Source organism: Fusarium phalaenopsidis (genome assembly GCF_050370095.1).
Source record: "Fusarium phalaenopsidis strain FUZ10S chromosome Unknown contig_32332, whole genome shotgun sequence".
NCBI classification, from domain to species: Eukaryota; Fungi; Ascomycota; class Sordariomycetes; order Hypocreales; family Nectriaceae; genus Fusarium; species Fusarium phalaenopsidis.
In genome coordinates this window covers 1,489,110-1,516,589 of record NW_028145391.1, presented here as the reverse complement: position 1 = coordinate 1,516,589, position 27,480 = coordinate 1,489,110, and the positions used below count along the sequence as shown (strand labels likewise).

The following is a 27,480-nucleotide window of genomic DNA, read 5'->3' as shown; positions in this document are numbered from 1 at the left end:
ATATCGATTAAACTCGAACAATTAGAAGATATTTTGTGATTTTCACTGTCAAAAGCATACCCAACTCTTCAATCCCTAGAACTCATCCCAACTCCCCCCCTCCTAAAAAGTCCTCGGTGTCCCGGGGCAATGATATCAAAAGGTACGTACCTCCGTCCCCGGCCCGCCTTGCTCCATCCCCATCCTCCAGTTGCCTCGGCTTCGGCTCGCGGGGTGCATCCCCCATGTCTCCTCGGTCGTCTTTTCATCCTCCCCCACATTCACTTTCTCCAGCAATAAGGGTCCCCCCTCTCTTCAGATACCGAGAACGCTCCGATGAACGGGGGCAGAGGCACAGAAGCCCCAGTAAGCGCCAAATGCCGACGCCCTGTGTGGCTGCTCGCTCCCCCTTCTGCAGACTGCCCGTCTTGCCTATTTGTGGCTTGGCTTGGTTACCTATCCCACAGAGCTCGTGGGATTTTTCTGGAGAACGGCTGCGGCGGCCGGGCAGACGGAATTAGTCTCTTGTGGATGCCGGAGCTGGGGAATTCATCATGGCCGACAGAAGTGAGGCTATTGTGAAGAGTTACACAAGAGTAGAACTCCAGTCGCACGCCATCCTCCTTCCTCTGCTGTGCTCCTTCACATGCAAGTACATGGCCTCATGCTTCATGGAAGAGCCCGTCAACCAGCCACGAGTCAACCGCCAAGGTACCTGCATGCGCACCGCCAGATCCAAGCCAGATCCTGCTGGTCATGATCCAACACCTACCGTCATGGATGACTTTTGCGGCTCTTGTCTCCGAAACTTTCTGTGACTAGCATCCATGTCTCTGACCACATGTTGGAGATTCTCTTGGAGAAATGCCCCACACGATATCCTCTCACCTCATCATCACATGCAAAACCATCACGACTCGTTCATACTTTAACATGGCCCCCAACTCAAGACAAGAACAAAGTAGTCACTCAAGAACCTTGTCATCCTCTCTATTTCTACCGTAGACATCCACTATCCTCCCAATCTCCCTCCAACGCGTCTGAGTAATACAAAATCAGGGTAATCATGTACATGTGATCCTCCATGCATCCATCCCATGACCTTGTTGGCCAGATATGCCCAAGATATACCAGCTACACCTCGTAGCCCCCTGACACTCAATCCAAATCTGCCATCTGCTTCCCCAAAATGTCATCTACCGTGTATCCCAATAACGGCCATCCCCTCGTTCGACTAGTTATACACCCCTTGGAATCATGCCTCTCCTCTTCTGCGCCGTGACCCCGTCTCTATCGTCTCCTCTATAATCTCCGTTCAACTCTTCTCATCAGATCTAACCAACAACTCCAATTCTCAAAGCCCTTTTGTTGCTGTCAAGGCCGTGGGTGTCGCTACCGGCGCGGGCACTCCTCGCCTGCTGCACCAGCAAGAGTTGTCTCCCTCTCGCTCAACCTGTACAACTACATCGATTCCCTCCTTCAACAGATACTCGCGCACACGGTCCCGGACATCTTCCATAGGTGCTCCTCGCGCTGCCACCACGTGAACGATTCCGAGTAGCTTTCCTCCTGACGCACTAGCACTGTGGTCGTCTCGCCAAAACTTGGGTGAAGAGTAGCCCACCACACCTCGCTGCTGGAGAATACCGCCCAAGCTGTTCCGCAAATTATATTCTGTGTCCTCCGAGATGCTGAGCAGCAGTCGCTTTGCTGACGAGTAGACCAGAGGCTTTGACGAGAGGAAGATGAGCACAGCGATCAGGCATGATGCCAGCGGATCCCATCCAGCCCAACCCCAGAAGCTCGTCAACACCGTCGATACAATGACCGAAACGCTGCCTAAGGTATCGGCAAGAATGTGCAAGTAAATGCCATGCATGTTCTCATTGTCATGCCCGTGGCTATGACCGTGGCAGTCATGTCCACCATGAGAATGGCCATGGTCATGATCGTGCGAATGTCCGTGATCGTGTCCATGATCATGTCCTCCATGGTGATGATGGCCAAATGCCATCATTCCCACTAGATTCACTACGAGGCCGAGTGTGCTGACAACAAAAAGTTCGCCCAGTCGCTTCGTCTGAGTTCCCTCCAGCAGTCGTTCGAACGCCTCAAAGGCAATCTCCAAACTGAGCAGCCTGAATCTCGAGTTAGCACCGTACCTGCATTCAAGCTGTCCAAGGTTCCCTACATCAGGAGAATGCCGTTGGCAAACCCACTCAAAGTCTCGATCTTGCCGAATCCGTACGGGAATCGCTGGCTTCGGGGCCATTTGCTCAGCACGGCAGCCAACAATCCCACCAGCAGCGCCACGCAGTCAAAGAACATGTGGATGCTGTCGCTGAGAAGGCCCAGAGAGTCGGTGACGTATCCGTAAAACGCCTGAACAGCCATGAAGGAAAAGTTGAGCCTGATTCGGTATTAGCGGGCATTCCGACCTGGGGAAATGGGAAAGGCGTACGCCATAAAATAAAAGATACGCCTTGAATCCTTCTCAATTAGGATTGCGTTGAGAATGGGAAATCGTGCCGTATATGGAAGTATCATCCTGGTGAACAATGATCTCTTGGCAGCCTTTTCAGGGTCGTGAGAGTGAGCGTGGTCATGATCGTGTCCATGATGGTGGTCGTGTGAATGAGTGTGGTCGTGCGAATGAGAATGGTCGTGCGAATGAGTATGGTCGTGGTCGTGGTCGTGATGGTCGTGAGGATAGTCCGGAGGGGTGTAAGGCATGTTGGCTGTCTCGGGACCTGGGGTTATGACACTCTTTCCTCCTGGTGTCCTCTCTTGTGTCCAACCCTCCATTGTGTTCAGTGCTGGCGGAGGGAGCTTCTCCCGGGAGAGCATGGCGCTCGTGTTGGACATGCGCGAGCGGCTGTGTCCATGCCTGTGGCCACTATGACTGTGGGAGTGACCATTGAAGTTTCCACCACCATTATCAAAGCTTTGTTCGTGGTTATGAGCATATGCCTCGTCGTCGGGAACCGATGGGAGACTGCCGTTGGAAATAGTTGTCCTGAGCGCGTTGAGCGACGACTGGGAGTGGGATCGCGCGTGCATGTGGCCCTGGTGCGCGTGTGGTAGGGAAGAGGTCGGCAGAGCGTAGGAAGACGCCATCTTAACAGCAGCAACAAGAGGGATGCAAAAGTCAAGTCTAGGCTTCGAGTCGAGGCCTCGAGATCAAAGTGTCGGTCGGATTATCGGCGCAGGGATCGCGAAGACAGAAGGAGTGTTGGAACCTCCCCGAGAGCCAATCGCAACGTCATCAGCCGGAATGAGTCGCCAGAGGAACCCGCAAGAAGGCGATCTGCTATGCCGTATGCGTTGGTGAAGAAGGAGAGGATGTTGTGGGACGTCACCTTTCCTCTGGAGGCGGGCGCGGGAGGCGTGAAAGAGCCGTGGTTGTGGCGGGCTACAGATAGGAGATGATGGGCGACAGAGCGCAGCACGTGGAGCTGCGAGAGCCAACCCGAACGAGAAACGATCGACGAGGATGGATGGCACAGAAGTTTAACAAGGGCCAAGAGGAGCCTTTGAAATTGCCCAGATCGGATGTTGAGAGGCCTAAATCATGAATGTGGGAGAGTTGAGATATGGACAACCTAGAGAGTGGTCTTGATCTGGCTTCTTGCCATCGAGAATCAGTCATATGGATGGCTGGCTGGTTCGTTCGTACCTGCCGTGCTCGGATCCCTCCTCATCGAGCAGCTTGCTCCTTCCTGTTTCTTTGATAACGGATGGCCATGGCGGCCAGGGTTCGCTGTTGAACGCTGGCCGGTTACTGGCTGCAGCGCTGCAAATGGAGGTCTGCCCCCTGCATGCGGCCTGGGAGGTCCGCTAAACGTTAGTGCCCTTGATGCCTTAGTGCGGTTTGAGGTTTGTCCAGGTGCAGTTGGCCCGCCGTCACACCCCGCAGCAGCGTTGCACTTGCGCCTCAGACTCCCCGTGCATCCCGTTCTCGACCCCTGAGCTGCGCGCTGCGGTTCAGGCAGGTTGCGATAATCTCTCTGCTTCGTATGACGACGTAATCCATGACGTTCCTGGTATAAAACGCTTGGCGGGTTTCTGTAGCGAAATTCTATTCAGTTTTCGACAGTTGATAGGATGGCGTGCTGAGGTCGGTCAAAGGCAATTCTTGACTTGGGTTCTGGCGTGGAATGGGCAAGAAAGGCTACCAACCAACAAGCATCACGTCTCCTACGCCTCGAGAACACGGCCGGTCCAGGTACGCTCTGTGCCTGCCCAGGCTTGAATCTCAATCTAATCCAACTCGCGTATACCTTATCTTGTGTTGCGTTTGATCATCTTCCGGGGTTCACTCCTCTGAGATCGAGATTGTTTCGTTTCCTCCGAGTGTCACTGGCGGTCCAAGTGCGCGGCCACGGCGCGTGTGGAACCCCCGCTGCAGGGGACACATTGCCTTGACCACCAAGCAACCAACACCAACATCCCGTCCCGTCAACTCTCACGCATTCGATAGCCTCGGCGCCATGCCCTGATTGACATCTCCTTCTCCGCAACATGTCAGCCGCTTTCGTTGTTTCCGTCATCGCTGGCAGCCTCAGCTGTATCCTCCTAGTATGGCTTTTGAGCGGGCTCGCCAATCTCATCCCAACCCGATATCGTCCAGCTGAGAATCGTGAAGATGAGCACATCCAGATCCTCGTCGTCGGCGACGTTGGTCGTAGTCCTCGCATGCAGTATCACGCATTGAGTGTTGCTAAACATGGACGAAATGTCGATATTGTCGGCTACAAAGGTGATACCTATCAATATGTGGTTGTGTTCAAAGCTAATATTGAGCAGAGACGGCGAGACACCCTGATCTCATTGGTAACCCTCGAGTCACCATGTATCCCCTTCCGCCGCAGCCTGAGGTGCTTCGATGGGGAACTCTGCCATTCTTTCTCAACCTTCCTATGAAGGTCATATGGCAGTTCTGGGGCATGTTCCGTACTCTCATGTATGATGCCCCTCCAGCCAAATGGATCATTATCCAGGTGAGTTGACAACCAGTTGTACATCGTGAGCTCTAGTAACATAGATAGAACCCTCCATCTATTCCAACCTTTCATGTGGCACTCATGGTCTCTCTCATCAGAGGTAGCAAGCTTGTCGTGGACTGGCACAATTATGGATACACCATCCTTGCCCAGAATCGTTGGTATAAGCCCCTTGTGCCCCTATATCGATGGTATGAGACCGGCTTTGGACGCTATCTCGGCGATGCCAATCTTGCCGTCACTGATGCCATGGCTCGTCAACTCAAGGTGAAGCCATTCAGTGTGAAGCACCCCGTCTACACTCTGCATGACCGACCAGCCCAGGTGTTCCAGCCTATCTTGTCACCAGCAGAGCGACAGGCGTTTCTCTCTAGACTTGCGGAGACCAAGGCCTTGGCCAAGGATATCATGGCCGGTGCGGTTCGTCTCATTGTCAGCAGCACCTCGTGGACGCCAGACGAAGATTTCGGCCTGCTTCTCGATGCCCTCGTATCCTACGCCAACGACTTTTCCGAGTCTTCTCCTATCCTGGCCATCATTACTGGAAAGGGCCCACAAAAGGAACACTACCTCGAGCGGATCAAGACACTTCAGGAGGAGGGCAAGTTGCCTGGCATCCGAGTTGTGACCGCCTGGCTGTCGACTCGGGATTACGCCTCCTTGCTGGCCTGTGCCGATCTCGGCATCTCACTACACAAGTCTAGCTCCGGTGTAGATCTCCCCATGAAGGTTGTCGACATGTTTGGTGCTGGTCTCCCTGTTGCGGCGTACTCTGCGTTTGAGAGTTTCAGTGAGCTCGTCAAGGAGGGACAGAATGGTTGCGGCTTTGAGACCTCGTCCGAGTTGGCTGAAATCCTCCGAAGGCTACTTGGGTTCTCCGGACAAGACGAGCTGGCTCGATTAAAGCAAGGCGCAGTTAGTGAGGGAAAACTACGATGGGATGAGGAGTGGGATCGAGTGGTCGGAAAAGTTATTGGGCTGGTGGACGAGAAGAGCACATAGCCACCTTGGCTACCTGGGTTTCCCTGTCCCTGATACACTTCCAACAAATGCAAATGAACGATGTCGCTTCATGGTCATGCTAGAACTAATCACCAAAAAATCCCACGACGCCAAGCGAATGCTCATAACTCGTCGGCGCCAACCTCACATCCCTCCATTTCCAACAACCAAACGCCAATCCAGAAATCGACCGCCTTATTCCCGACATTTTTTTGGTCTCCAGCTAGTCCTCTCCCAGACTCTCCCGCACACATCTTCTGCATCGTTTCCGAAAGTCCTTGTGCTTGCCCTCCCGCTCCTCGCGGAGCATCCGAGCGGCCTCGACATTGGCGGGGCTCTCGTCGTTGGGGCTGTGGAACAGGCTGATGGTGCTGAGTAGGATGGTCTCGGGGGTCTGGACAGGGGTCCAGCGTTCTGAGGCATCCTCGTAGCCGTATTCGTCCTCCTCGGGTGGATGCAGGATGGAGATGCAGAGCTTGCCGTTGTCGTAGATGTTGGGGTGGAAGGGGATCGGGTCTTGGAAGGTGAGCGAGGGCGGCATGTGCGGGTAGTTTTCAGGGAACACGAGACGGGCACGAAAGTTGCCTCCTGGTAGTCAAGATCAGCATCATGTTTGGGTCACAGCAGGCGGGAGAAGGGATCCGTACCGCCATAGTATTTGCAATCATCGTTGATCATGAGCATGACCTCCCACTCAAAGATGTTGTTATCGTTGACAAGGCCGCACGAGATGCCAGGGATGTCCTTGCCGGTCTGCATCTCCTTGAGCTGACGCTTCAAGAGGGCGGCGGCGGGGGCAGAGCTCGCCATGGTGATGGAATCGCGTGGTGGTTAGAAGACGGTAAAGGAATAATGCCGCCAAACCTGATGCTGCGCGTGAGACGTGATAGAGAAAAAGAAGATGTAAAAGGGAAAGGCTCACCGGGTGCCTACAGTCAGCTATTATATGCAAGGTCCACACGGAAACCGCAGCGGTGGGAATGGGATGCTGGGATCTTCTGATGGTGGCAGCTCGAGGTGTCCCGGGTGGTGGGGGACGGGACGGCGTCCGTCGTGCATCAAGGCGGGGGCTCGCCCTCGTGGACCGCCCCGCTATGGAGGTAAACGTGCTATTGAGGATGGAAGAGCTATTGTTTGTTCTGGAACTTTGAGAAGCAGTTTACGAAATTGTTTGTAGTCTATTCATCACCGGTGAGGACAAACATTCGTAGGCTGTAATGATGCAATGGAATTCAATCAGATCATCCAACAGAGCTGACCTCAGGCTGTCTCAGGGATAGTGTTTCCAATATGAATGCCGAGCTTGCCAGGTACAAGGCATGCATAGTATCAACCTGACATCCTGTTATGACTTCTCCAGCCAACATCATTGGGCCAGAGCCTTATCCAGAAACCGTTCATCTTCTGTGCGTGCAAAGGGGGTGGCACACTGCATCCCCCTGCATCGTCAACATCAATCGTCAGCCCTCACCGACCTTTGCGGCAATCAGCCATCATGCCAATCCAATGCTTCTTGTATGGTACAAAAATTCAATATACAGAGCCATGTAGAACACGGGGTATCATCATGTTATCCAAATATCCATCACTTCTTTGATGTTCCAAACCCGGTAAATCCCATCTGTGCCATCATGTCGTCCTCATCATGCTCGCCCTCGATTCGAATGTCTTCTCCGTATTCCATCTTGACCTTGGACTCCTCTTCCCGTTTTGCCTTCTTCCTCTCGTTCTCTTCCTTTCTCTTCTTGCGTCGCTCCTCGGCCTCCTTTTCAGCCTCCTCTTCCCGTAGCTGCAGTCGCTCGTGTAGACTCGTCTGCTTCTCCTTTTCCAGCTCTTCTCGCCGTCGAATGTAGTATTCAATGCGCTGGTGTACCTCCTCAGCCGTTGCGCGCTTCACCTCTGTCGTCTGACCCGTGTTGAGCAAGTGCTGCGGTGTGTTGAGATGCTCCACGAATTGTTTGTTGTCCTTGAACGTGAGGTCGCAAGCCTCACAGTAGAAACCAGCTCCACGACCGCGCTTCCCGACGCCTGCTCCCGCCGGAACGAGCTGTGTCTTTCCAACTTGTTGAGTGAGGTCGATAACATTTCTTCTCGCCGATGTGTATGTTTCGTCACCCGTCAGGGGTTTGTAGTATTTCTTGCCCGCGAGCTTGGCTTCGTAACGGGCCTTGGCCTCCTCCTTCTCCTTGGCCTCGCGTTCTTTGGCTTTCGCGGCGTATTCGTCAAGATCCCAAGTCTTTCGAAAGTCGGTGTCGCCCGATGGCGCGCCGCCGTATGCGCCTCCCTTCTTGGAGTCGGACATTGTGGGCGATGCTGTGGAAGATGCGCGGTTGAGAATTGGCGAGACGCGAAAAAGTTCAGATTGCAATCATGGATGCGATAAGTTGAGCCGTGGCAGGGGTAGGCACTTGTCATGGCGTCACAGGCGCGAGGCGCTAAAAGTACCCCGCCGCGGGGCATCTTTCAACTGGAGACGGCCGGATGATTTTTCATTTTTTGACCTGACGACGATACGTGAAAGAATCGCCATGTTGTACCTCGTGGGCCTTGGTCTCTCTGATGAGACAGATATTACTGTCAAGGGTCTTGAGGTTGTCAAGAAGGCCTCAAGAGTCTACCTTGAGGCGTACACCAGTATCCTACTTGTAGACCAGTCGGTCTTGGTACGCGATCAACAGTTGACCTTTACGCGAGTAGCTAACGCTGACTTTAGTAGGAATCCTACTATGGACGATCGATTACGGTCGCCGACCGTGAGATGGTCGAGTCTAACAGCGATGAAATTCTACGAAACGCGCAAAACGAGGACGTAGCGTTCCTCGTTGTGGGAGATCCTTTCGGGTATGCTGAAGAAGCCTGACCCAATAACTAGCTAACATTCCCCAGCGCAACGACACATACCGACCTCGTCTTGCGTGCCCGAGAGCTCGAGATCCCCGTCCGAACCGTCCCTAACGCCTCCATCATGTCCGGTATCGGCGCCTGCGGCCTCCAGCTCTACAACTTTGGCCAGACCGTCTCCATGGTGTTCTTTACAGACACATGGAAGCCCGCGTCGTTCTACGATCGGATAAAGGAGAACCGAGAGATTGGTCTCCACACTCTGGTCTTGGTGGACATCAAGGTCAAGGAGCAGAGCTTGGAGAATATGGCTCGGGGTCGTCTGATCTACGAGCCCCCACGATACATGACTGTGGGCCAGTGCGCCCAGCAGATGCTGGAGATTGAGGATGAGCGCAAGGAGGGCGTCTACACCAAAGACAGCTTGGCCATCGGTGCCGCTCGCGTGGGAGGCGTAACAGAGAAGTTTGTCGCTGGAACTCTAGAGGAGCTTTGCTCTACTGATGAGGAGCTTGGCCCCCCTCTTCACAGTCTCGTGCTCCTTGGCCGAAGGACCCACGAGCTCGAGCACGACTATGTTCGACAGTTTGCTGTTGACAAGGAGAAGTGGGACAGGCTATGGAAGGCAGAGTATGGCAAGCAGTAGGATTAAACGGGTGCTAACTGTCATGAATTCGTGCCGCCGTTGATAAAAAAAAGTCATATCGTACAAGCGAGATTTGCATTCCAACCCATTACTCTCGCGAAGCGCGCCACGATCGCACATCTCCCTCCGTGATCTCCCTCAGGCTGTTGGGCGAGGCCGGCTTGCCGGTGACGGCGCTCGTGGCGACGTCGGCAACGCGGCTAAGGATGTTCTTGGCCAACAGCGAGTATGTTGACGAGACGGTCTTGACGCGAATGACACCAATGCGAGGGTCGTTCTCAGAGCCATCGTGCACGCCGTCACCGAGATCACCAAGCCAGGCCTTCAAGGTGGGAGTATAGTGCTTGGACACCAAGCTGCGGTCGGTATCAACGGTGGCAGTTCCAGCGATAGAAGCCCATTCTCCAGAGGGGTTGACAAAGGAGACGTTGACGTGAGGGTCGGCGGCGAGGTCGTCAGTCTTGCCAGACTCGGTGTTGGTGTGGAAGAGTAGGTCAATGCCTCCGGTCTCCTATAAAGGGGTCAGTGTGGACGTAAGTAGGCATGGAAGGATTGACGAACGGTAGCGGCCAGCGCCATGCATCGAGAGACGAGGTTGCCCGAGGCAGAGCCACGGGTGGTCATCATGCCAAACTTGCACTTGTTGATGAAGTCGGCCAGGTCCTCAATCTTGGTCTGGAGAGGAAGATCCTCGAGGTTGGCCTTCTTGTAGGGGTCGGCGGGAGCATCGCCTGTGGAAGTGTTGGAGAAAGACATGTTAATTATTGGTAATGTGCTGGAGTGTTGAAGTGGTTGTTTGGAGATGAGATCAGAGCTTGGATGTAGAACTCAAGGCTCCCATACAACACTTTATACTCCAGTCTGAGCTGCCCGATTACGTATCGAGCAAGCCATCGAGACACAATCGTCGGTATTTCATCATCGATGTTCAGTTGCAGTGGGGGGTTGAGGTCGTGAACGGAGGCGGGTTGAGTGGTGACGTCACGGACGAATAATTGGTTTCCCAGGGCGTTGATGTTTTGGCGATGCCGGGTAGGAGTGTAGGGTACTCCGAGGACTTTGCGAGTTTGTGTAGAGCATTGGATTTCATAAAACGACAGCATAGGCTGAAGTCAATAATGTTGGCTATCCCAAACAAGGTTGCATATTTTTGTGACATGACAAGGTGGACTCGAGCAATTCAGTTTGCCGAGAATAGTCGCTCAAGACAGTAGCTAGCCGTGTGGTGCCAGCTTGGAGACAAGCTCATTGTTAACGACACGGGAAGTCATGTAAGTGGCCGCAAGCTCAAGACATCCTGACAACTCAACCACCCTGGCTGATGATATCGGGAATAGCGGGGACCCGCCAGAACGGGGTAGAGTGCAGCATGTCTCTTTAAATAAACGAGGGGTCATGTAGTGTCACTCCAAGAGCTAATTAGCCCTGTCAAGGGGATCGTACTGTTGCAGATTGATCGACGTTGTCTAGAAGTCATCGTGGTTCAGACAACTCGGGCGGTTTTCTGACGAGTCACATGACCGCACGTTGCAACTCCAACGAAGTGATAGGGAGTTTCACTTCTGGGTGATTTTGCAAGGATGTTGGCTCGCCCTGAAAATAGACTATCCCTTTGTAGCAGTGACGTTTGTAGGCTTGGCAAGAAGACGGTTGACTAGTGTAAGACAAAGGAGCGATTATACAGAGGATTCCCCTTTGTCGTGGTTCAAACGGCTTTCAGCAAAGTATCGTCCTACTGAACAAGCTACCCAGTAAAATAGCACCCGTCAATGTGACGATGAAGATCGCTCCAGCTTGTCAATATCCAAACAAACGTGGACAAAGACAGCCGAAAGCTTTCTCCCCTAGTGCTCTGCTACATTGTTATTCCCGTCAACAAGCTGATTTCATAGGTGGGCAATCTCGATCGCATATGCCTCGCCCTGACGACACGACATGGAGTGAGTTGCAGACGAAGAGGCAGGTGCAAAGGATAACCGTCGCTTCCCGCACAGCACACGCACACTCCGCCCTTGCCCTTTCCCTCTTTTTTCCTTTTTGTCTCCCACAGTCTCCCCTTCCTTCCAGTTCCGCTGAGCTCATCACGTCACACGAGAATAACGAGAGGGCAGCAGACTTTTGGCAAGCTCCACAGTGAGCAGCACCTCAGGACCAAGTTTCCCCTTCCATACAAACCTGAACCCGTGCGACATCCATCCATCACTCATCTTCCCCTGGCCCTGTCCTCCACTTTCACTTGACCTCGTGGAGTCTTTGCCAATTGTCGATTGCCAGCAACCTACTGCGACCCCCCAGTCGCATCCGCGGGCGCCTCTCATCGATTTGTGGCCTTTGCGGTTGCTGCTGCTGCTGCCGCTGCCCGTCGCCTACGCTCGCCAAATCGGGGTTTGTAACTCACGGCAATCCCGGCTTGTCATCGTACCTTCCTTCCATTCTGCACTCGCACTGTCACTGTCACTCACTGCCTGCCACTGCCGCCTCCCCAAGACAATCTGAGCACTTTATACCACATCACAGTACCCGCGAGACGACAAACTTCGATTCACTGTCGGCGCAACAGGAGCGCGGCCTATTTGTACTCTCTGCGCGCCTCATCCGATGTAAAACCTTGCTCCTTTCATTTACCTCTTCTCTTCTTCATAATCTCAAGGCCGCTGCATCGCCAACCTCACCACCTCTTATCATCACCCCTCTTGTGCCTCTGTGGTCCCGGTTTCCCGATCAAAGTGACGCATCGCACCCGTTTTCTTTTATTCTGAGATCGCGGGCATCGTAACCTGTTCTTTCCCTCATCTGCTGTTGGGCTGTGTCCAAAGCCGATCTCCGGGCATCATCTGCGAGACTCAACCTTGATCGTCTGTTTCAGTTCGAGCACAAACATGTCGGGCGCTTCACCGGTGAGTAACCTTTCTGCGTCGCATCTCAGCGACTGACATTTCCAGACTGTCTTTCCCTGGGAGTGCAGGGACCGGGAGGACCAGGCCAAGGCGTCCTTTCAACATCCTCTTCGACGTGCCAATCAGTCTCTTGCCGAGGAGAACATGCGACTCAAGCGCATCCTCCGAGAGAATGGCATTTCCTGGTCTCCCATCGCCTTGAGCCACATGCAGCAGCTCAACCCGCTGAAGCGCAAGACCCGATCCTCCATGACTGCTCAGGAGCTTGGCCGTCCTTATCTGCCCATGGAAGTCCTTCTGCGCATCCTCAAGTTCGCTATGCAGTCACCTCACCCTATCCTTGACCCACTGTCCCCTCTCACACCCGAGAATCTGTCCGACAAGGAGAAGGCTCATGGCAACCATATCGCTATTCATTTCCTCGCTACCTGCAAGGCCCTTCACGTTGAGGGCACTCGTTATCTCTGGGAGTCGAACCAGTTCACGTTTACCACCCCTCAGGCCGTCCGCGCTTTTGCCGATCTGCCCTCCAAGTTCCGCCAAGGCATCACTCATGTCAACTTTCGCATCATTGCCAAGTACTACGATGATCAGCGTGGTCGCCGTCACAAGCTCGACCGTTGCTATCACTCGGATCTGAGAAAGGACCAGCTTTTGAAGGTTCAGCTGCGTCCCACCGAGTCTCCTCTCATCCGCGGCGGGTTCCGGTGCTACACCTGGAACCAGATTGTCGACTTTCTCGAAGGGCTTCGTGCTCCCTTCGATCCGAGTTACCGGAACAAGAAGCAGCCGCGACCTAGACTGCTGCCATCTCTCACGTCTCTGCGGGTCGACCTGGTCAACTTTTCCGACACCCTTCTCCCATTCTCCGGATCGGAGCTGCACGACATTTGCTCTCATGAGCTCGGCTGCACCCTGAATGAGCTCCAACTCACGGGAATGCCTTTTGATGATGCCGGGATGAAGGCTTCAGCTGAGATGAGTGGCATGCTCAAGGATGAAGGCCTCTATCTCGACGGACCAGCGGCATACATTGCCCATTCTCGCTACCTGCAGCCTCTTTCAGGAAAGAGATGGTGCGCCAGGGTCATCCGCGCTTGGAAGGCCAAGGAGAACCCCGATGACGATAGCGACGACGACTCTGACACTATCCACGGCCACTCTCACGGCCACGCAAGACTCGGAGCCCTTCCACCCGCTCCCAAGGAAGAGGGACACCCAACTTCCAACCGCGACGAGGAGAGCGTCATCTGGAAGCGAGTCCCGACCTCCCGCGATGTCGAGAGTCGAGAGTGGATTCAGTTTTCTCGATTTAGCGGATACGAGATCAGTGATCTCGATTGGGACAGTGATGAGGAAGGCATCTGCCCCTGCTGTGGAGAATCTCACCCAGGCTCGTCCTTCCTGGACTTTCTACTCGATGAAGACAATGCTGACTGAGAATCAGCCTGATGATTTCACCGGACACTTGGCGTTGAAAGATGAGATGATGGAATGTGTTGATGATTCATGTATTTTTTTCCGTCAATATGCCTAGATACCCCTGCTAGCTATGAGATTGCTGCTGATTGATTTGAGGACACGGAACAAGGAGTCAGGCAAACGGAACGGAAAATGGACTGGTGAAGGGACTAGGCAAGATATTTTAGACAGGCCGGCGAGCCACGACCAGCGACTATTGAAATCAAATGCTGCGATGTATGCCATTTATCGGTGGCTTTTTAACGCCGTTGAGTGATTATGTCTATGTACGTCTATTAGAAGCACGCGTGGGTAATGTAGGTAAATGATACTATCAAATTCCAGAATCATCTTGCTCCATCTCAGAATTATGAGTAAACTCCTTCCATGCTTTACAGCCCTGGTTAATATCCTTGGCTTGTTGCTCCGATATGAGGGCTGGGATCTCGTCCTCGCGTACTACAAACTGTAACGAGAAGCCTTCCGCAGCGTGCCATCCAATATGACAATGCATCAACCAGACACCAGGATTATCAGCCAGGAAGGCAAGCACGAGATGTCCCGAAGCGGGGAGAAGTGCGGTATCGCGACGTGGAGGGTTTTTGGTGTTGAGAGTGACATTGGGGCCGTAGGGTCCAGTGCCTTGGGCAAGAATCTGGAAGTCGTAGCCGTGAAGATGGATGGGGTGGGAGATGTCGAGGTTGGTCTCGATAGCGAGGTATACCCAGGCGTTGGGTTTGGGGATGCGGATGACGGCGTTGGAGGGGGCGAATGAGGTATTTGTGCGGAGTTTGAGGAGGGATGGGTTATCCCATTCGGCGACCATGGTGGTGCTGTTTAGGGTCCATTTGATGATGCCGTCTTCGTTCCATGTGCGGTTGGCGTTTTGCTCGAATTGGTGATCGGGAGGGCCGACGTTTCGCGGGACAACGGGGATGAGGCTCTCGTAGGGTTCGTCTATGCATTTATCCTCGAATTTGGTGCCCTTGGTAGTGGGTGTAGAGTTGCTTGAGCCATAGTAGACAATGCCCAGGACGTTGTCTGGGTCGGCGATTTTGCTGCAGTCTTGCTGGGGGGTGGCGCGGAGCCAGAAGGATGAGGCTTTTGAGGCTTGGTCGGCAGTGACGAGGACATCCATACGTTCACCGATAGCTAGGCTAACGTGATCTGTTTCGTATGGCTTTATGGAGACAAAGTCGGTCGCAATAACCTTGAGAGTGTGGTGGTCGATGGAGAACTTGTACAGGGTGTCGATACCGACGTTGATGAGACGAAGGCGATATGTCTTGCCCTTTTCAAAGTTCATGGAGAACCGCTGCCCAGTCTGGTTCTTTTGACCATCTCTCCCGTGCACGTTGGTGCCATTGATCAGGACGTTGTCCATAAAAGCTGGGCCTTTACGTGCAACTTCGGGGAGTAATTGGTGGACGGTCCGATGAGACCAGTCACTGATCATGATGGTCCCCACGTCCTCATCGTAGTTTGCACTGGCCGGGCCGCGGATGATCAAGCCGCCAAAGACGCCATCGTACGTCTGGAGACCAAAGTGCGAGTGATACCACGATGTGCCGTACTGTGTGGCGCGCCACTTGTATGTGATGGACGAGCCGGGGGCAACAGGGCACTGGGTGATGGCCACGACTCCATCTTGGGGGTTGGTGTAGTTTTGGTGAGTACCGTGGAAGTGAAAGGAAGAGCCATTGGTGGAGCCCTCAAGGTTGCTCTTTAAGTGAACGACCACCTCGTCACCCCAGTCGGCGAACAGGGTCGGTCCTGGTATGGTCCCATTGATGGCCTGGGCTGGCCTCTCTACTCCATCAAGAGCAACGAGAACTTCGCTGATCTCGAGCCAGTACTCTCTCGTTACGCCGGTTTCCGGCGTGATTGTGTAGTAGTCGCTATGAATATCAAAGTCGCACCACTGGTCTCGAGTAGAGGGAGTGTTGCCGGAACAGGGTTCCCTTTGCTGGATCTGAGTGTGATGTGTTTCGGGCAAGGCGCTGATAGAGGTAGCAAAGACGAGTGGCAGGAATGAATATAGAGTCTTGTACATAATGAAGTGTGTATTATGGTGTTGAATGATCAACTTGCACAGAAACTTGTCTGGCAGCAGATTTCTGCCTTTTAAACCATTCTTGATAGCGGAACGTCCGCTCACCAGAAAGCAGGTCGTTCGACAATCATATGTGATGCCGGTCTCCGCGAGATGTCGAAAGCCACATTCTAAAACTGATCTAGAATCATTCTAGAAGCCGCGGGAGAAGTTCTGTTGGGACGCCATGGTAACTTGCGACGGTTCCTCGGACGGGCCGATATGGGTCAACGATGACGCAGATGGTTGGAAGCTGGGGGAAGAAATTGGGAGTTGGGATGGGAAATCCCATACTCATGAGTAAGAATGAACTTGACTGACTACCAGTTAGAACACGCCGAAACCGAAGCGGTGGGATTCAGGCGTCAACGGAGTGAGTTCTCCAGCGGATGAAGCCATTTCGGCGCTGATGGCATCGGTCGGACCGTCCGAACGAGAACTCAAGTCATGGGTGTCAATGCACCCTCTTGGCTCTGAATTAGATGCCTTGAAGATAAATACTCAGCACTTGCCCTCTTCCAATTCCGAAATCGCCTTGATTCGAAGTTTGGGTTGTCAAGAAGCCTTGGTTGACGCTTAGCAGCTCTCAGTCACCAGGAGGTTGAAGATGCATCAACAACAGCGACAGCAGCGATAGAAAAGAAGACAGTCTTGTTAGTGTATTGGGAATATAGCTTCACGCGGGCAATCAAGGTTGACGAGCAAAAGAAGTGTTGGGGTTGTGTAACAGTGTAAGTGAAGCTGGGTTCATGGATGGAGTAGCATCTCCCCGCCAACGTCACCTGACGTCGCGACTTGGGCGCATTGCTCCTTCCCGGCGCGCGCTTAGAATCGTGCCTCCCGTCTACAGCACTAGCTATCAACGAAAGGGAAATCACTCCTTCAACCTCTACCTCGAGTCTTTTCGAACCGTCGCCTCGACTAGACCTTCATTTTATGGTCTTTCACTCTTTTCGTCTTTATCGTCGAGTGCGCACCCATCTTTTTCGCGTCGATTTTCAGGAGTTGCACTTCATGTCCCGCCAACACTAGACCTTCTATGCAACCATCCACACGAACGAATTTCTCCCTCGCATCAAGGCCTCAGGGCCACAAGGCAACAGGAAGCGCGCCGCCATCCCTTCAACCCTTGCCGAATACTTCTACTGCGATACCCACACGCACGATGGCACCGAGTCTCAAAGACAAAGGCGGCCGGCTCCTAGCCTTTGCCAATGCTGGCCCAAAACCGATCCGATCTCAGTCTCAGCCGGAAAACGCGCCCCAAAATATCGAGCAACCGCAGAGTATTGCTCCGGCTCCGGTACGACGGGCTTTTGGCGATCCTCGAGAAGTGCCTGGACTCGCCGGAAGGCACACTGCGCCTCCGCGCGAAAACCATCCACTCAGCATACCACCTCCCCGTTCACCTCCACTCTCAGTAGCTTCTTCTAATGGACGAATGCGAGGAAGCTCTAGCGATCGCCGCCCAGACCTCTTTTCTGGGTCTCAGCTGGGAGACAACTTTATGGAGTCGGGCATCACAACACCTCAGAATGAGTCAGCCGAACCCGTTAAGCTTGGGCCAGAGTTGACTCGGGACCTTAAGAAGATCAACCCGCCACGTCCACTTCCTGACAATCGACTTCAACGGCTGACGCAGATTACCGGGGGGTTCAATTTCGGGGGCGGGAGCAATATGGAGATGAAACTCCCACAACGACATACTATCAACCCCATCGGTGATGGTTTCCAGGATACGGTCATTGCGGCTCGTGGGAAACCAAATGGTCGCCAAGAGGAGAGAGTTCGCCCAGAGTCCCCTGCCAGACCTGATGCTAGGCTGCCCATGCGTGAAATAAGGATTCGAAAGTCTCATACTGGCAGATCAGAGGCATACGATATTGGTGACCGTGTTAGAAGCCCATCACCTACGGTTCGTGGAGTACAGTGGCAAACACATCATCGACAAGAGGATCCACGTCGAGCAGTCGATAACGATGTTGAGTATCTTTCTCAGGAAGACGAACACGCGACACCCAGGCCTAAGAAGCCCAAGCCAGCCCCAAGGGTTCTTTTGGAGAGCTCAATGCCAGCTGTTGCTACTTCTACAAGTCGGGACAAGAAACGGCAACGGCCAAGTCCCGAATATGACGATGTAGCCCTCAGATCCATGTCATTCGCCGCATTACAGCAGCAGCCCTTTGATTTCGATCCATCCAAGGAGGAACAGAAGGGCATTGGAGTCAATGCCGACAATCTAGCAGCCAAGCTGGACCAATTTCGCCATCTTGGCAATAGGGAACAGCATGACTTGTTTTCCAACATGTCCATCGAAGATTGGGAATCATCAGGAGATTGGTTTGTCAGTGAGTTTACCGGCTTCATGCAGCGTTTGACAGAGGCGAGAAGACACAAACGCAGAATCATTCGCGAATTTGAAAAGGAAGCCGCCGATCGCGAGGAAGCTGTGCGTCTGAGAACGGAAGCCATTGACCGAAAGCTGTGTAAGATGAAGCAGGACGGTCAGCGAGTGGTGGAGGATAGGGGTGCGTAGGCTGGCGTTCATGGTTGATGGATGAGTTTTTACGACTGATATGACTGCATGCTGGGAGTTGTGGTTGATTTGGCATCGGCGTGGGATTTGAGCGGCGTTAAGGACACCTAGAGCGGATGAGCTCACTTACAGATACGGTCTGTTCAGCTACGACGGTCACATGTTGCTGCGGATTGTTGCTGGAAAAGTTCAGTGCCATGGATGGATGGGTTAATTAGTGTCTGGTCGGTTGGCATCAATTAGCCCCTTAGATTCGGCGAACATGTTTTACTTTTCTGTCGCGGCCCACCACCATTCTCAACTGACGGCCTGGTCGATTGGGAAAGACGCCTTTTCTCATGCTATCAGTGTAGAGCTCGTAGGCAGGGTAGTAGCCGTCGACAAACTTGACAACCTCTTGCGAGGTCATGCCCGCTTCGGGGTCGTCGCGTTCCTCTCGCAGGTGGTCCTCCTGCTCAAGCCGCCAACCGTAGACGTAGCCGAGGTCCTCTGCGTCGATCTGGATGAAGGCGTCGAATAGATCCGTGAGGCTGTTGTACTCGGCCAGCTTTTCATTGACAAAGAGGAGGTCTTCGAGTTTGTGCTGCTTGAGAGTGCGGTTGGTGGTGTTTAGTCTTGCCTCGACACCCTCACGAGTGAGAGGACGGAAGCCAACACACCAGCCCTCGAGGATGATTGCCTGGACCTTGGGCTGACCTGGCTGATTGACGGGGGTCCATTCTGACTCTGGAAGGCGGTCACCTTTGCCACCAGAGATGGCCTTGTCGTACTTGGGCAACTTGGCAGGCTCTCCCTTTAGGAGAGCATCAAAGAAGGCTTTTGCCAGAGGCAAGTCATGGGTTCCTGGGATTGTCAGTGTTGTTCACAGAAGCATGTAAGGATCCATACCGGGTTCCCCCCGATGTTGCACGAGAGCATTGTCCGGGTGAGACTCGGCTAGGGCAACCTGGTCTGCTCGGGTGAGGTAAAACTCGTCTATGCTGCAAACAAGAGTCGGGACCTTTTCTTCCTCGAGGGCTAGGCACAAGGCCTTGACGAGAGTCGACTTGCCAGCGCCCTGGATGCCATTGAGGCCAATGACGAAGGGACGGTCAGGCGCCTCTTCGCGGTGTAGCTTGAGCTGGGAGAGGATGAAGGGGAGGCAGATGGGAGTCTTGTCGTCGACAAAGTGGGGAGGCATGCTGGGCGAGGCTGAAGGGAACGTTTGCCGCGGGATGGGTTTTGGAGGCTTGACCAGAGGCTTTCTTCGGGCGTTTCAGCCGAAGCTCACGAGGCGATGCCGGGCGGCGCATTCAGGCTGTGGCCCGATGTGATTTTGCGGGGGGTAAATTGTGGGGTACGTCCGTAGCCGGCCGGGAAGAGAATCGGCAGAGGAGATGGAAGAATAACGCGTTTATACTTATGCATTGGATGGCATTTCGGATATAGAATTAGTATTAGTCTTGGGTACATACAGTAGAGTCTGGCAGTTACAGTATGAACATATTGATTCATCATTTCACCATTGACGAGCAAAGGTTGCATTGCAGCCGCCTCTTCCATCACCGTCTACATTCCTCGAATGACTCGTGATCTACCCTAAACGTATAACAATTCTATTCTATTCAACTCTCTTCATCTGCATGTGACGTGAGATTTGCACATGACCTCATCTCATCAACTTTTGCTCTGTTGCATGTGAAGCTCCCCCGAGTCCAAACGCGGCCTAGCGTATCCCCGCAAGTGACCCCCTCGGTACCCCATAGAAGCCGAGGCTTCCCCTTCACGAGCACCCCAGCTGGTCGCTTGGAGAGTTGCCGGGCTCAGCTTGTTAAGTTAAGAGCTGCGCGCCCCGACCTTGGAGATTTTGTTTTTTTGTCTTTTAACCTCCCTACCTTGTCTTGAGCGTGTCCTTTTCTCCTCTATACCCCCAACACACACACATCACATCATGGCGGATCAACTGAGATACGACGGCCAGGTTGTCGTCGTTACAGGCGCTGGCGGTGGTCTTGGTAAGGCCTATGCCACCTTTTTCGGATCCCGCGGTGCCAGCGTTGTCGTCAACGACCTTGGCGTCTCGTCCAAGGGCGAGGGAACCTCTTCAAAGGTGAGATGAGTTTAACGTGGGCGCATTGCCATTGCTAACGATAGACAGGCTGCCGATGTCGTCGTCAACGAGATCAAGGCCGCCGGCGGAAAGGCCGTCGCCAACTACGACTCGGTCGAGAACGGCGAGCGCATCATCGAGACTGCCATCAATGCTTTCGGCCGAATCGATATCCTCATCAACAATGCCGGTATCCTGCGAGATATCAGCTTCAAGAACATCAAGGATGAGGACTGGGACCTTATCATGAAGGTCCACGTCAAGGGTTCCTACAAGTGCGCCCGCGCCGCCTGGCCTCATTTCCGCAAGCAAAAGTATGGCCGTGTCATCAACACAGCCTCTGCTGCTGGTCTGTTTGGCAACTTTGGCCAGACAAACTACTCTGCCGCCAAGCTTGCTATGGTTGGCTTCACCGAGACTCTGGCCAAGGAGGGTGCCAAGTACAACATTCTATGCAACGTCATTGCGCCCGTTGGTAAGTAGCGTCGCGTCGCATCTAGGACATGCGCTGACCCAAGTAGCTGCCAGCCGAATGACCGAGACCATCATGCCTCCTGATGTTCTCGCCAGCCTGAAGCCCGAGTGGGTGGTGCCTCTGGTTGCCGTCCTGGTTCACAAGAACAACACCCAGGAGACTGGTGGTATCTTTGAGATCGGCGGTGGACACGCTGCCAAGCTCCGATGGGAGCGATCCAGTGGACTGCTCCTCAAGGCTGATGAGTCTTACACACCTGGCGCCATCATCAAGAACTGGAACAAGGTTGTTGACTACTCCAACCCCCAGTATCCTACCGGTCCCAACGATTTCCTCACACTGCTTGAGGATTCCATGAAGATGGGTCCTACTGAGCAGGGTGAGACCCTCGACTTTACCGGCCGAGTTGCTCTTGTGACTGGTGGCGGTGCTGGTATCGGACGAGCCTATGCTCTGGCCTTTGCCAAGTATGGTGCCTCTGTCGTGGTCAACGATCTTGTCAACCCCGACACTGTGGTTGAGGAGATTAAGAAGCTCGGCGGTAAGGCTGTCGGTGTCAAGGCTTCGGCTGAGGATGGTGAGGCTGTCGTCAAGGGTGCCATTGATGCCTTTGGCCGCGTTGATATTGTTGTCAACAACGCTGGTATCCTCCGAGACAAGGCCTTTTCCAACATGAACGACGATCTCTGGGATCCTGTGTTGAATGTTCACCTTCGTGGCACCTACAAGGTCACCAAGGCTGCTTGGCCCTACTTCCTTAAGCAGAAGTATGGTCGCGTGCTGAACACTACTTCGACCAGTGGTATCTATGGCAACTTTGGCCAGGCCAACTATGCTGCGGCGGTAAGTCTTGAGTCTTGTCTCAACTCGTCTGAACTTGTCTAATTATGATAGAAATGCGGTATTCTCGGTTTCTCGCGAGCCCTCGCTCTTGAGGGTTTCAAGTATGGCATCCATGTCAACACTATCGCCCCCAACGCTGGTACCGCCATGACTGCTACCATTATGCCTGAGGAGATGGTTCAGGCCTTTAAGCCCGACTACATTGCTCCTCTTGTTCTTGCCCTGTGCAGCGACAAGTGCCCCGATCCCACTGGTGGCCTCTACGAGGTTGGCAGCGGTTGGTGCGGTCAGACTCGATGGCAGCGAACTGGTGGCTACGGCTTCCCTGTTGACGTTCCTCTTGTGCCTGAGGAGGTTGCCAAGCACTGGAAGGAGATTGTCACCTTTGACGGCCGAGCAGACCACCCCTCCAAGAGCTCGGACTCGATTGGCAAGATTATGGCCAACCTTGAGAACCGAAGCAAGGGTAAGGAGGGTGAGAGCGAGCACCTCAAGATTATCAACGAGACCCTCAAGAAGGAGGGTAACCCTACCGAGTACAAGTATGAGGAGCGAGATGTTATTCTCTACAACCTCGGTGTTGGTGCTAAGCGCACCGACTTGAAATATGTCTTGTAAGTTGAATGATTTGGGTTGCGGAGCTTGGCTAACCATAATAGTGAGGGCGACGAGAACTTCCAAGTCATTCCTACCTTTGGTGTCATTCCTCCTTTCAACGCCGAGATGCCTTTTGACTTTGACACCATTGTCCCCAACTTTTCGCCCATGATGCTTCTCCACGGTGAGCAGTATCTTGAGGTCCGCAAGTACCCCATCCCCACAAACGCCCGTCTTGTCACCCGAGGTCGCCTCCTTGAGGTTATCGACAAGGGCAGTGCCGCCATTGCCAGGACTTCGACTACTACCGTTGATGCTGCTACTGGTGAGGAGATCTTTTACAACGAGAGCAACATTTTCCTCCGTGGCTGCGGTGGCTTTGGCGGTCCTAAGCGTGGCAAGGACCGTGGTGCTTCTACTGCTGCCAACAAGCCTCCTGCTCGGGCACCTGATGTTGTTGTTGAGGAGGCTACCAGCGATGACCAAGCAGCCATTTACCGCCTTAGCGGTGACTACAAGTGAGTTTTATCCTTCTGTTATTGTTGACCATGACTGACCAACTTTAGCCCTCTTCACATCGACCCTGCCTTTGCCAAGGTTGGTGGTTTCAAGGCTCCCATCCTCCACGGCCTGTGCTTCTTTGGCATTGCCGGAAAGGCTGTCTACGAGCGCTTTGGTGAATTCAAGAACATCAAGGTCCGATTCGCCGGTAGTGTCATTCCCGGCCAGACTCTGGTGACTGAGATGTGGCGCGATGGTAACAAGGTTACCTTCCAGACCAAGGTCAAGGAGACGGGTAAGCTCGCCATCGCAGGTGCTGCGGCAGAGCTGGTGGAGGCGCCAAAGAGCAAGATCTAATGGAGGAGAGCTGTACTATAACGTCTGTATTGTAGTCATTTATGATGTCCTGTTTCCCAATCCGTTCCCAATAATGTACAGTAGACGCCTGCCATTCTTCCATACATGTATGCAAATTCCCTAGCCGTCACCGCGAGGCTCCTTCTTTTACGCCGTATAACTACCTAAACAAAGATTGTTTCCACAATAAGATCGAATACTTCTGGGAGAGTTGGGATTCTTCCACTGAATAAAACACGCTCGACGCTGCCGTCTGGTTTTTGCGCTGCGACGCCTGTTTCGAGAAATGCACGCTCTGTTCCTGACAGATCACGGTTTTCCATGTCTTTCCACTTGCGCTCTGCTTCTTCGCGGGCGGCTTGCAGTACCTGTTCTGTGTCTTCTGACTCCCATAGGTTGCAGCGGTCGCATTCCCTGCATGGTGTGGGATCACCGTCTGGTCGGAAATGATCGCAAAAGTGACGATAGCCTTCTTCGCTGAGGTCAGCGCGACACACGTAGCACATTTTGTAGCCACAAGGACAAGTAAGCTTGTTGCAACCAGCATTCTTTACGAATGACGTGTTGCACCGAGGGCAGACTCGCTTGATGGCCATGCTCATTGCCTGCTCGACCTGCGTGCGAAGAGCCACCAGGGATGACTCGTTGCACACGTGGATATCACGCCACGCTTTTTGACACGAGAGGCATGAGGTGCGTCCGCAGTCAGGGCTCTGACAGGTGAACTTGAGGCCTCGGCGACGTCGGCGGTGACGGTTGACCGACTTTGTCCATTCGACCGAGACGTAGTCACCGAAGGACTGCGTGCTGAGGATGAGGCAGATGATGGATGAAAGGACCACGACGGGGAAGAGAAACGGGATGGTGCCGATGCAAAGGGCGAGGAAGAAGAGATTGTAGATGCTGCCTGATTTTATGCGAAGGGCGGAATCGGCGGCTGGAGTGTAGATGTCGTCTATCTCGGCGTAATCGCAGAAAGGGCAACGAACAAGAGGGAGGTTTGAAGCCAAGAGACTGTGCTCTGCAAGTCGACGGTCAAGTCTATGCAGAATATCGGCACCCATCTTTTCCTCTTCCATGGCTCGGCGGATGTGATCCGGTGGGATGTGTCCAGGGCATCCGTCGCCTTCAGATGAGAGACACTTGAGAGTTCCGGTTTCTGGGTTTATGCTGCTGTTCCAGCCTTGGCCGAAAACTGCCTCTTTGATAGAGTGCTGCACGCATCGGAAACACACCATGTGGCCCTCCCGGTTGCAATGCGTAAACTCTTCAAACGCCGCCGAGATGTAGCAGCACACACACTCGTGCGTCGCTTCCGCCTCTTCAGCCTCTTCGTTGTTGAGTATCATGGCCAGTCCTCTGTCTCTGCCCTCCCTGTCCCTCTTGTCCTTTTCCTTGAGCGGCGCAACCAACATATCGTATAACTCTCGGTCCAGCTCGGCGCTGCCTGTCGCTCGAATCGTGGGGATTATGGAACCTTGGCCGGTCGACCGCCATGATACCAACGGGTGGTTCTCGGACTCGCCCGTCGCGATGGGCTTTCGTCGGAAGAAGAGGGACGATATCGTGAACCGCCATGATTTGGACGACAGAGTAACAAGAGTCTGCCGAGCCTCGAGGTACGAATAGTTGGATTCTGCGAGAACAGCATTTATCGTCGACCGCGACAAACCCTTGAACTCATGCCATGCCAGCTTCTGCACCGCCTTCTTGTACTCCTTGCTCTTGAACACCTCTGCCTTGGGCACCTGCCCCGGCCGAGGCTCATCGGCAACCCTCCACCGCCCCTTGACCCAAGCGACCCTATTCTTGAGCAACGCGTCGGCCACGAGCGCGAGCCGCGACTCGCCGTCGAAATTCCGCAGCAGCTCCCGAAACACCTCAACCTGCACGTCGGGAAACGCCGCGGCCAGCGCCTCGAGGCTGGCGTTGAGCTCGCGGAGGTCGGGCCGCTCGGGCGGGGCGGTCGCCAGCTGGGCCTCGTCGTAGATGTACTCGGGGTCCGGCTCGCCCGCCCGGGACCGCGTCGAGGGCGTCCTATCGCTGGAGGAGAGTAGCCCGGGGAAGACCATCGTGGATGCTCATACTGCACACAAGTGCGGTGAGTGAGAGAAAGTTGTTTGGGGGGAAGATTAGGTAAGGGTGAGGCGTCTGCCTTGAGCCTCGCAGGGCTGAGGCGCAGGTGACTCTGAAGCGGAAGGTATGAATTTCCTAATCGGGATGTCGGAGCAATATCACCATTCTTGTAAGTCGTACTCTGCTTGAATAGCAATTTTGATTGATATTGAATTATTTAATGCATGTGGCTTGGCGAGTGATATCACAATACTTGGAAACACGTGGTGCGAGGCTGGGGAGCAGTCTGGCTTCGGGCGGTGGGCGGTGGGCGTCCAGATGGCAAAAACGCCGGCATCCAACCGTGACGCCCACACTTCGCCGAGAGAACTGGGAGGAGGCATTTCACACTGGACTGATACCTAGAATCCACAGAGACAAAAAGAATCGCGATGGGAGGGGTGGGCAACGTGGGGTGTGCTGTCCAAGCTTCAACACCAAAACACCATCACGGCCATCACAACACCACCAACAACAACAAAAAGACCGGGGCCTGACCGGGGTTTGAACCCGGGACCTCGCACATTTTCTCTAAGAGAACTGGGTAATTGCCCGAAGCACGAATCATACCACTAGACCATCAGGCCGCTCCTTGTTGAACTGATTCATGAATCTTGTGTTCATATGGGGTCGTGGAACCAACTTGGTTAAGATCAGCAGAGTTTGTGACCAAGCCCCACCCGTATACTCACACGACCCACCTGTCACGTGCTGTGCCTTGTCATCAAGTCAAGTATGTCCCCAATCCGTTGCAATCCAGTTGTCGAAGTCTGTGTTGATGGGAACTTGACATTTTGGACAAGCAACTTCACATGACTCATGGTATCCCCGATCTCGCAAGGCAGGACTACTGTACGTTTCTTTCTGTTTAGAACCATGTCAAGATGCCTGAAGCTACAAGCAGTGGCAAATACGACGTGGGTTGGAAAATGTTTGCTGATAAGAAGACCCACGACTGTGAAGAAGTGCAAGCGCTCAGTCATCCCTAAGCAAACTACAGATTCCACCTTTTACTACCAAGAAGACACCAGTGACACGGATTTTATATACCAATGATTTCAAATCGCTGCACGCAAATGGTCTTGGCGTTTACATTAATACCTTAACTTAACTGAAAGAAACCCGACCCGAAGCCCTTAAGGTGAGTCAGTCATGCTTGACCTTTGAAAGACAATGTTACGCAACGGGATATTCGCTTGCGTTCCCTTGAGTCTGTATCCATTTTGTCAGACAGATCGTATCGATGAAGTTGAATTAAGCTCCATGGTTGCTAGCCATCTCCACGCCCAGCCGCAGATCATTGGCCATCCTACACACGCACTCACGATCTGATAGCCCGCTATGTCCACCATTTCAACAGCATCACACGCGAAATTATGAGTACGTTGTCGTTGCTGTACATGCAAGGAGGCCATTGGGAGAAGAACCACCGGAATCTAGGTCCAGATACATCTGGGGTATTAGTGGGCGAGAGAACTGAGAAGGAAGCACAGGTGTTATGCTCAACGAGGGAGATGCAAATATTATCCCTGAAGAAAGGCAAAAAAGGGGAAAAGAATTGGCGATGCCTGGATTCGAACCAGGGACCTCTCCCCGTGACAATGTCTTTAAAGACGGCAATCTGCGTATTGCCAGCTGGGGGCCGACTGTCTGTGTGCTACCGGCGGGAGTGGTGGTCTTTGTACTGTCGGCAGGAAGCCGATGTCGTAAACATCAGTTGCCGGGGAGCGCTCTAACCACTGAGCTACATCGCCTGTTTGTTGAGAACACAATCGTTTTCATAATATATAAGGATATGTGGTAGTCAATGGTGGGAGGATTTGGGGAGTTAGCCCCAGTGGTATCCTAAGCCTTAGGATGAGGTGCAGTAACCTCCCCGTGCGAAAGGGTTTCGCAACAGACTGTCCACACTGTGGAAGAAAGCGGGATCATGAAGAATTTACAGTACTGAATCATGGCTGCTACCTACCCAATGAAAGCCAGAAAGTGAGCCTATGGGCTGGTTGGCGATGGGCGCCCTCGAGGGAGCCTCGACGACCTAGGCGC

At 53.5% G+C, this 27,480-nt stretch overlaps 12 protein-coding genes and 1 non-coding gene across 13 annotated transcripts; 5 read left to right on the top strand and 8 right to left on the bottom strand.

Moving 5' to 3' along the window:
- Positions 1 to 1,333: 1,333 nt before the first annotated feature.
- On the bottom strand, positions 1,334 to 3,096 carry LRP88_13474 (cation efflux family-domain-containing protein; the record flags this gene model as incomplete). The annotated part of the gene is made up of 3 exons (XM_083249838.1): positions 1,334 to 2,117; positions 2,171 to 2,389; positions 2,441 to 3,096. The coding sequence occupies 3 exons, from the start codon at positions 3,094 to 3,096 to the stop codon at positions 1,334 to 1,336; spliced, it is 1,659 nt and encodes a 552-aa protein (XP_083094172.1).
- A 1,404-nt stretch (positions 3,097 to 4,500) lies between these two features.
- LRP88_13473 (chitobiosyldiphosphodolichol beta-1,4 mannosyltransferase) lies at positions 4,501 to 5,984 on the top strand (the record flags this gene model as incomplete). Its single annotated transcript, XM_083249837.1, has 3 exons — positions 4,501 to 4,738; positions 4,786 to 4,979; positions 5,028 to 5,984. 3 exons carry the CDS (start codon positions 4,501 to 4,503, stop codon positions 5,982 to 5,984), a joined length of 1,389 nt encoding a protein of 462 aa, XP_083094171.1.
- A 223-nt stretch (positions 5,985 to 6,207) lies between these two features.
- Positions 6,208 to 6,794, bottom strand: LRP88_13472 (ubiquitin-conjugating enzyme/RWD-like protein; the record flags this gene model as incomplete). The annotated part of the gene is made up of 2 exons (XM_083249836.1): positions 6,208 to 6,572; positions 6,632 to 6,794. 2 exons carry the CDS (start codon positions 6,792 to 6,794, stop codon positions 6,208 to 6,210), a joined length of 528 nt encoding a protein of 175 aa, XP_083094170.1.
- Positions 6,795 to 7,569: 775 nt separating this feature from the next.
- On the bottom strand, positions 7,570 to 8,286 carry LRP88_13471 (U4/U6-U5 snRNP complex subunit SNU23; the record flags this gene model as incomplete). Its single annotated transcript, XM_083249835.1, has 1 exon — positions 7,570 to 8,286. One exon carries the CDS (start codon positions 8,284 to 8,286, stop codon positions 7,570 to 7,572), a length of 717 nt encoding a protein of 238 aa, XP_083094169.1.
- A 226-nt stretch (positions 8,287 to 8,512) lies between these two features.
- LRP88_13470 (diphthine synthase) lies at positions 8,513 to 9,471 on the top strand (the record flags this gene model as incomplete). Its single annotated transcript, XM_083249834.1, has 3 exons — positions 8,513 to 8,647; positions 8,701 to 8,805; positions 8,857 to 9,471. 3 exons carry the CDS (start codon positions 8,513 to 8,515, stop codon positions 9,469 to 9,471), a joined length of 855 nt encoding a protein of 284 aa, XP_083094168.1.
- An 88-nt stretch (positions 9,472 to 9,559) lies between these two features.
- LRP88_13469 (uncharacterized protein) lies at positions 9,560 to 10,227 on the bottom strand (the record flags this gene model as incomplete). Its single annotated transcript, XM_083249833.1, has 2 exons — positions 9,560 to 9,982; positions 10,033 to 10,227. The coding sequence occupies 2 exons, from the start codon at positions 10,225 to 10,227 to the stop codon at positions 9,560 to 9,562; spliced, it is 618 nt and encodes a 205-aa protein (XP_083094167.1).
- A 1,566-nt stretch (positions 10,228 to 11,793) lies between these two features.
- On the top strand, positions 11,794 to 13,808 carry LRP88_13468 (uncharacterized protein; the record flags this gene model as incomplete). The annotated part of the gene is made up of 2 exons (XM_083249832.1): positions 11,794 to 11,856; positions 12,414 to 13,808. The coding sequence occupies 2 exons, from the start codon at positions 11,794 to 11,796 to the stop codon at positions 13,806 to 13,808; spliced, it is 1,458 nt and encodes a 485-aa protein (XP_083094166.1).
- Positions 13,809 to 14,163: 355 nt separating this feature from the next.
- Positions 14,164 to 15,882, bottom strand: LRP88_13467 (Cupredoxin; the record flags this gene model as incomplete). Its single annotated transcript, XM_083249831.1, has 1 exon — positions 14,164 to 15,882. One exon carries the CDS (start codon positions 15,880 to 15,882, stop codon positions 14,164 to 14,166), a length of 1,719 nt encoding a protein of 572 aa, XP_083094165.1.
- A 1,204-nt stretch (positions 15,883 to 17,086) lies between these two features.
- On the top strand, positions 17,087 to 18,457 carry LRP88_13466 (extracellular mutant protein 11-domain-containing protein; the record flags this gene model as incomplete). The annotated part of the gene is made up of 1 exon (XM_083249830.1): positions 17,087 to 18,457. One exon carries the CDS (start codon positions 17,087 to 17,089, stop codon positions 18,455 to 18,457), a length of 1,371 nt encoding a protein of 456 aa, XP_083094164.1.
- A 247-nt stretch (positions 18,458 to 18,704) lies between these two features.
- LRP88_13465 (P-loop containing nucleoside triphosphate hydrolase protein) lies at positions 18,705 to 19,637 on the bottom strand (the record flags this gene model as incomplete). The annotated part of the gene is made up of 2 exons (XM_083249829.1): positions 18,705 to 19,273; positions 19,346 to 19,637. The coding sequence occupies 2 exons, from the start codon at positions 19,635 to 19,637 to the stop codon at positions 18,705 to 18,707; spliced, it is 861 nt and encodes a 286-aa protein (XP_083094163.1).
- A 750-nt stretch (positions 19,638 to 20,387) lies between these two features.
- On the top strand, positions 20,388 to 23,319 carry LRP88_13464 (bifunctional hydroxyacyl-CoA dehydrogenase/enoyl-CoA hydratase FOX2; the record flags this gene model as incomplete). Its single annotated transcript, XM_083249828.1, has 6 exons — positions 20,388 to 20,546; positions 20,595 to 21,025; positions 21,075 to 21,864; positions 21,916 to 22,473; positions 22,528 to 22,979; positions 23,028 to 23,319. 6 exons carry the CDS (start codon positions 20,388 to 20,390, stop codon positions 23,317 to 23,319), a joined length of 2,682 nt encoding a protein of 893 aa, XP_083094162.1.
- Positions 23,320 to 23,483: 164 nt separating this feature from the next.
- LRP88_13463 (E3 ubiquitin-protein ligase) lies at positions 23,484 to 25,391 on the bottom strand (the record flags this gene model as incomplete). Its single annotated transcript, XM_083249827.1, has 1 exon — positions 23,484 to 25,391. The coding sequence occupies one exon, from the start codon at positions 25,389 to 25,391 to the stop codon at positions 23,484 to 23,486; it is 1,908 nt and encodes a 635-aa protein (XP_083094161.1).
- A 532-nt stretch (positions 25,392 to 25,923) lies between these two features.
- LRP88_13462 lies at positions 25,924 to 26,021 on the bottom strand. Its single transcript has one exon. It is a non-coding gene; the product is annotated as a tRNA-Pro (tRNA).
- Between the last annotated feature and the right edge of the window lie 1,459 nt (positions 26,022 to 27,480).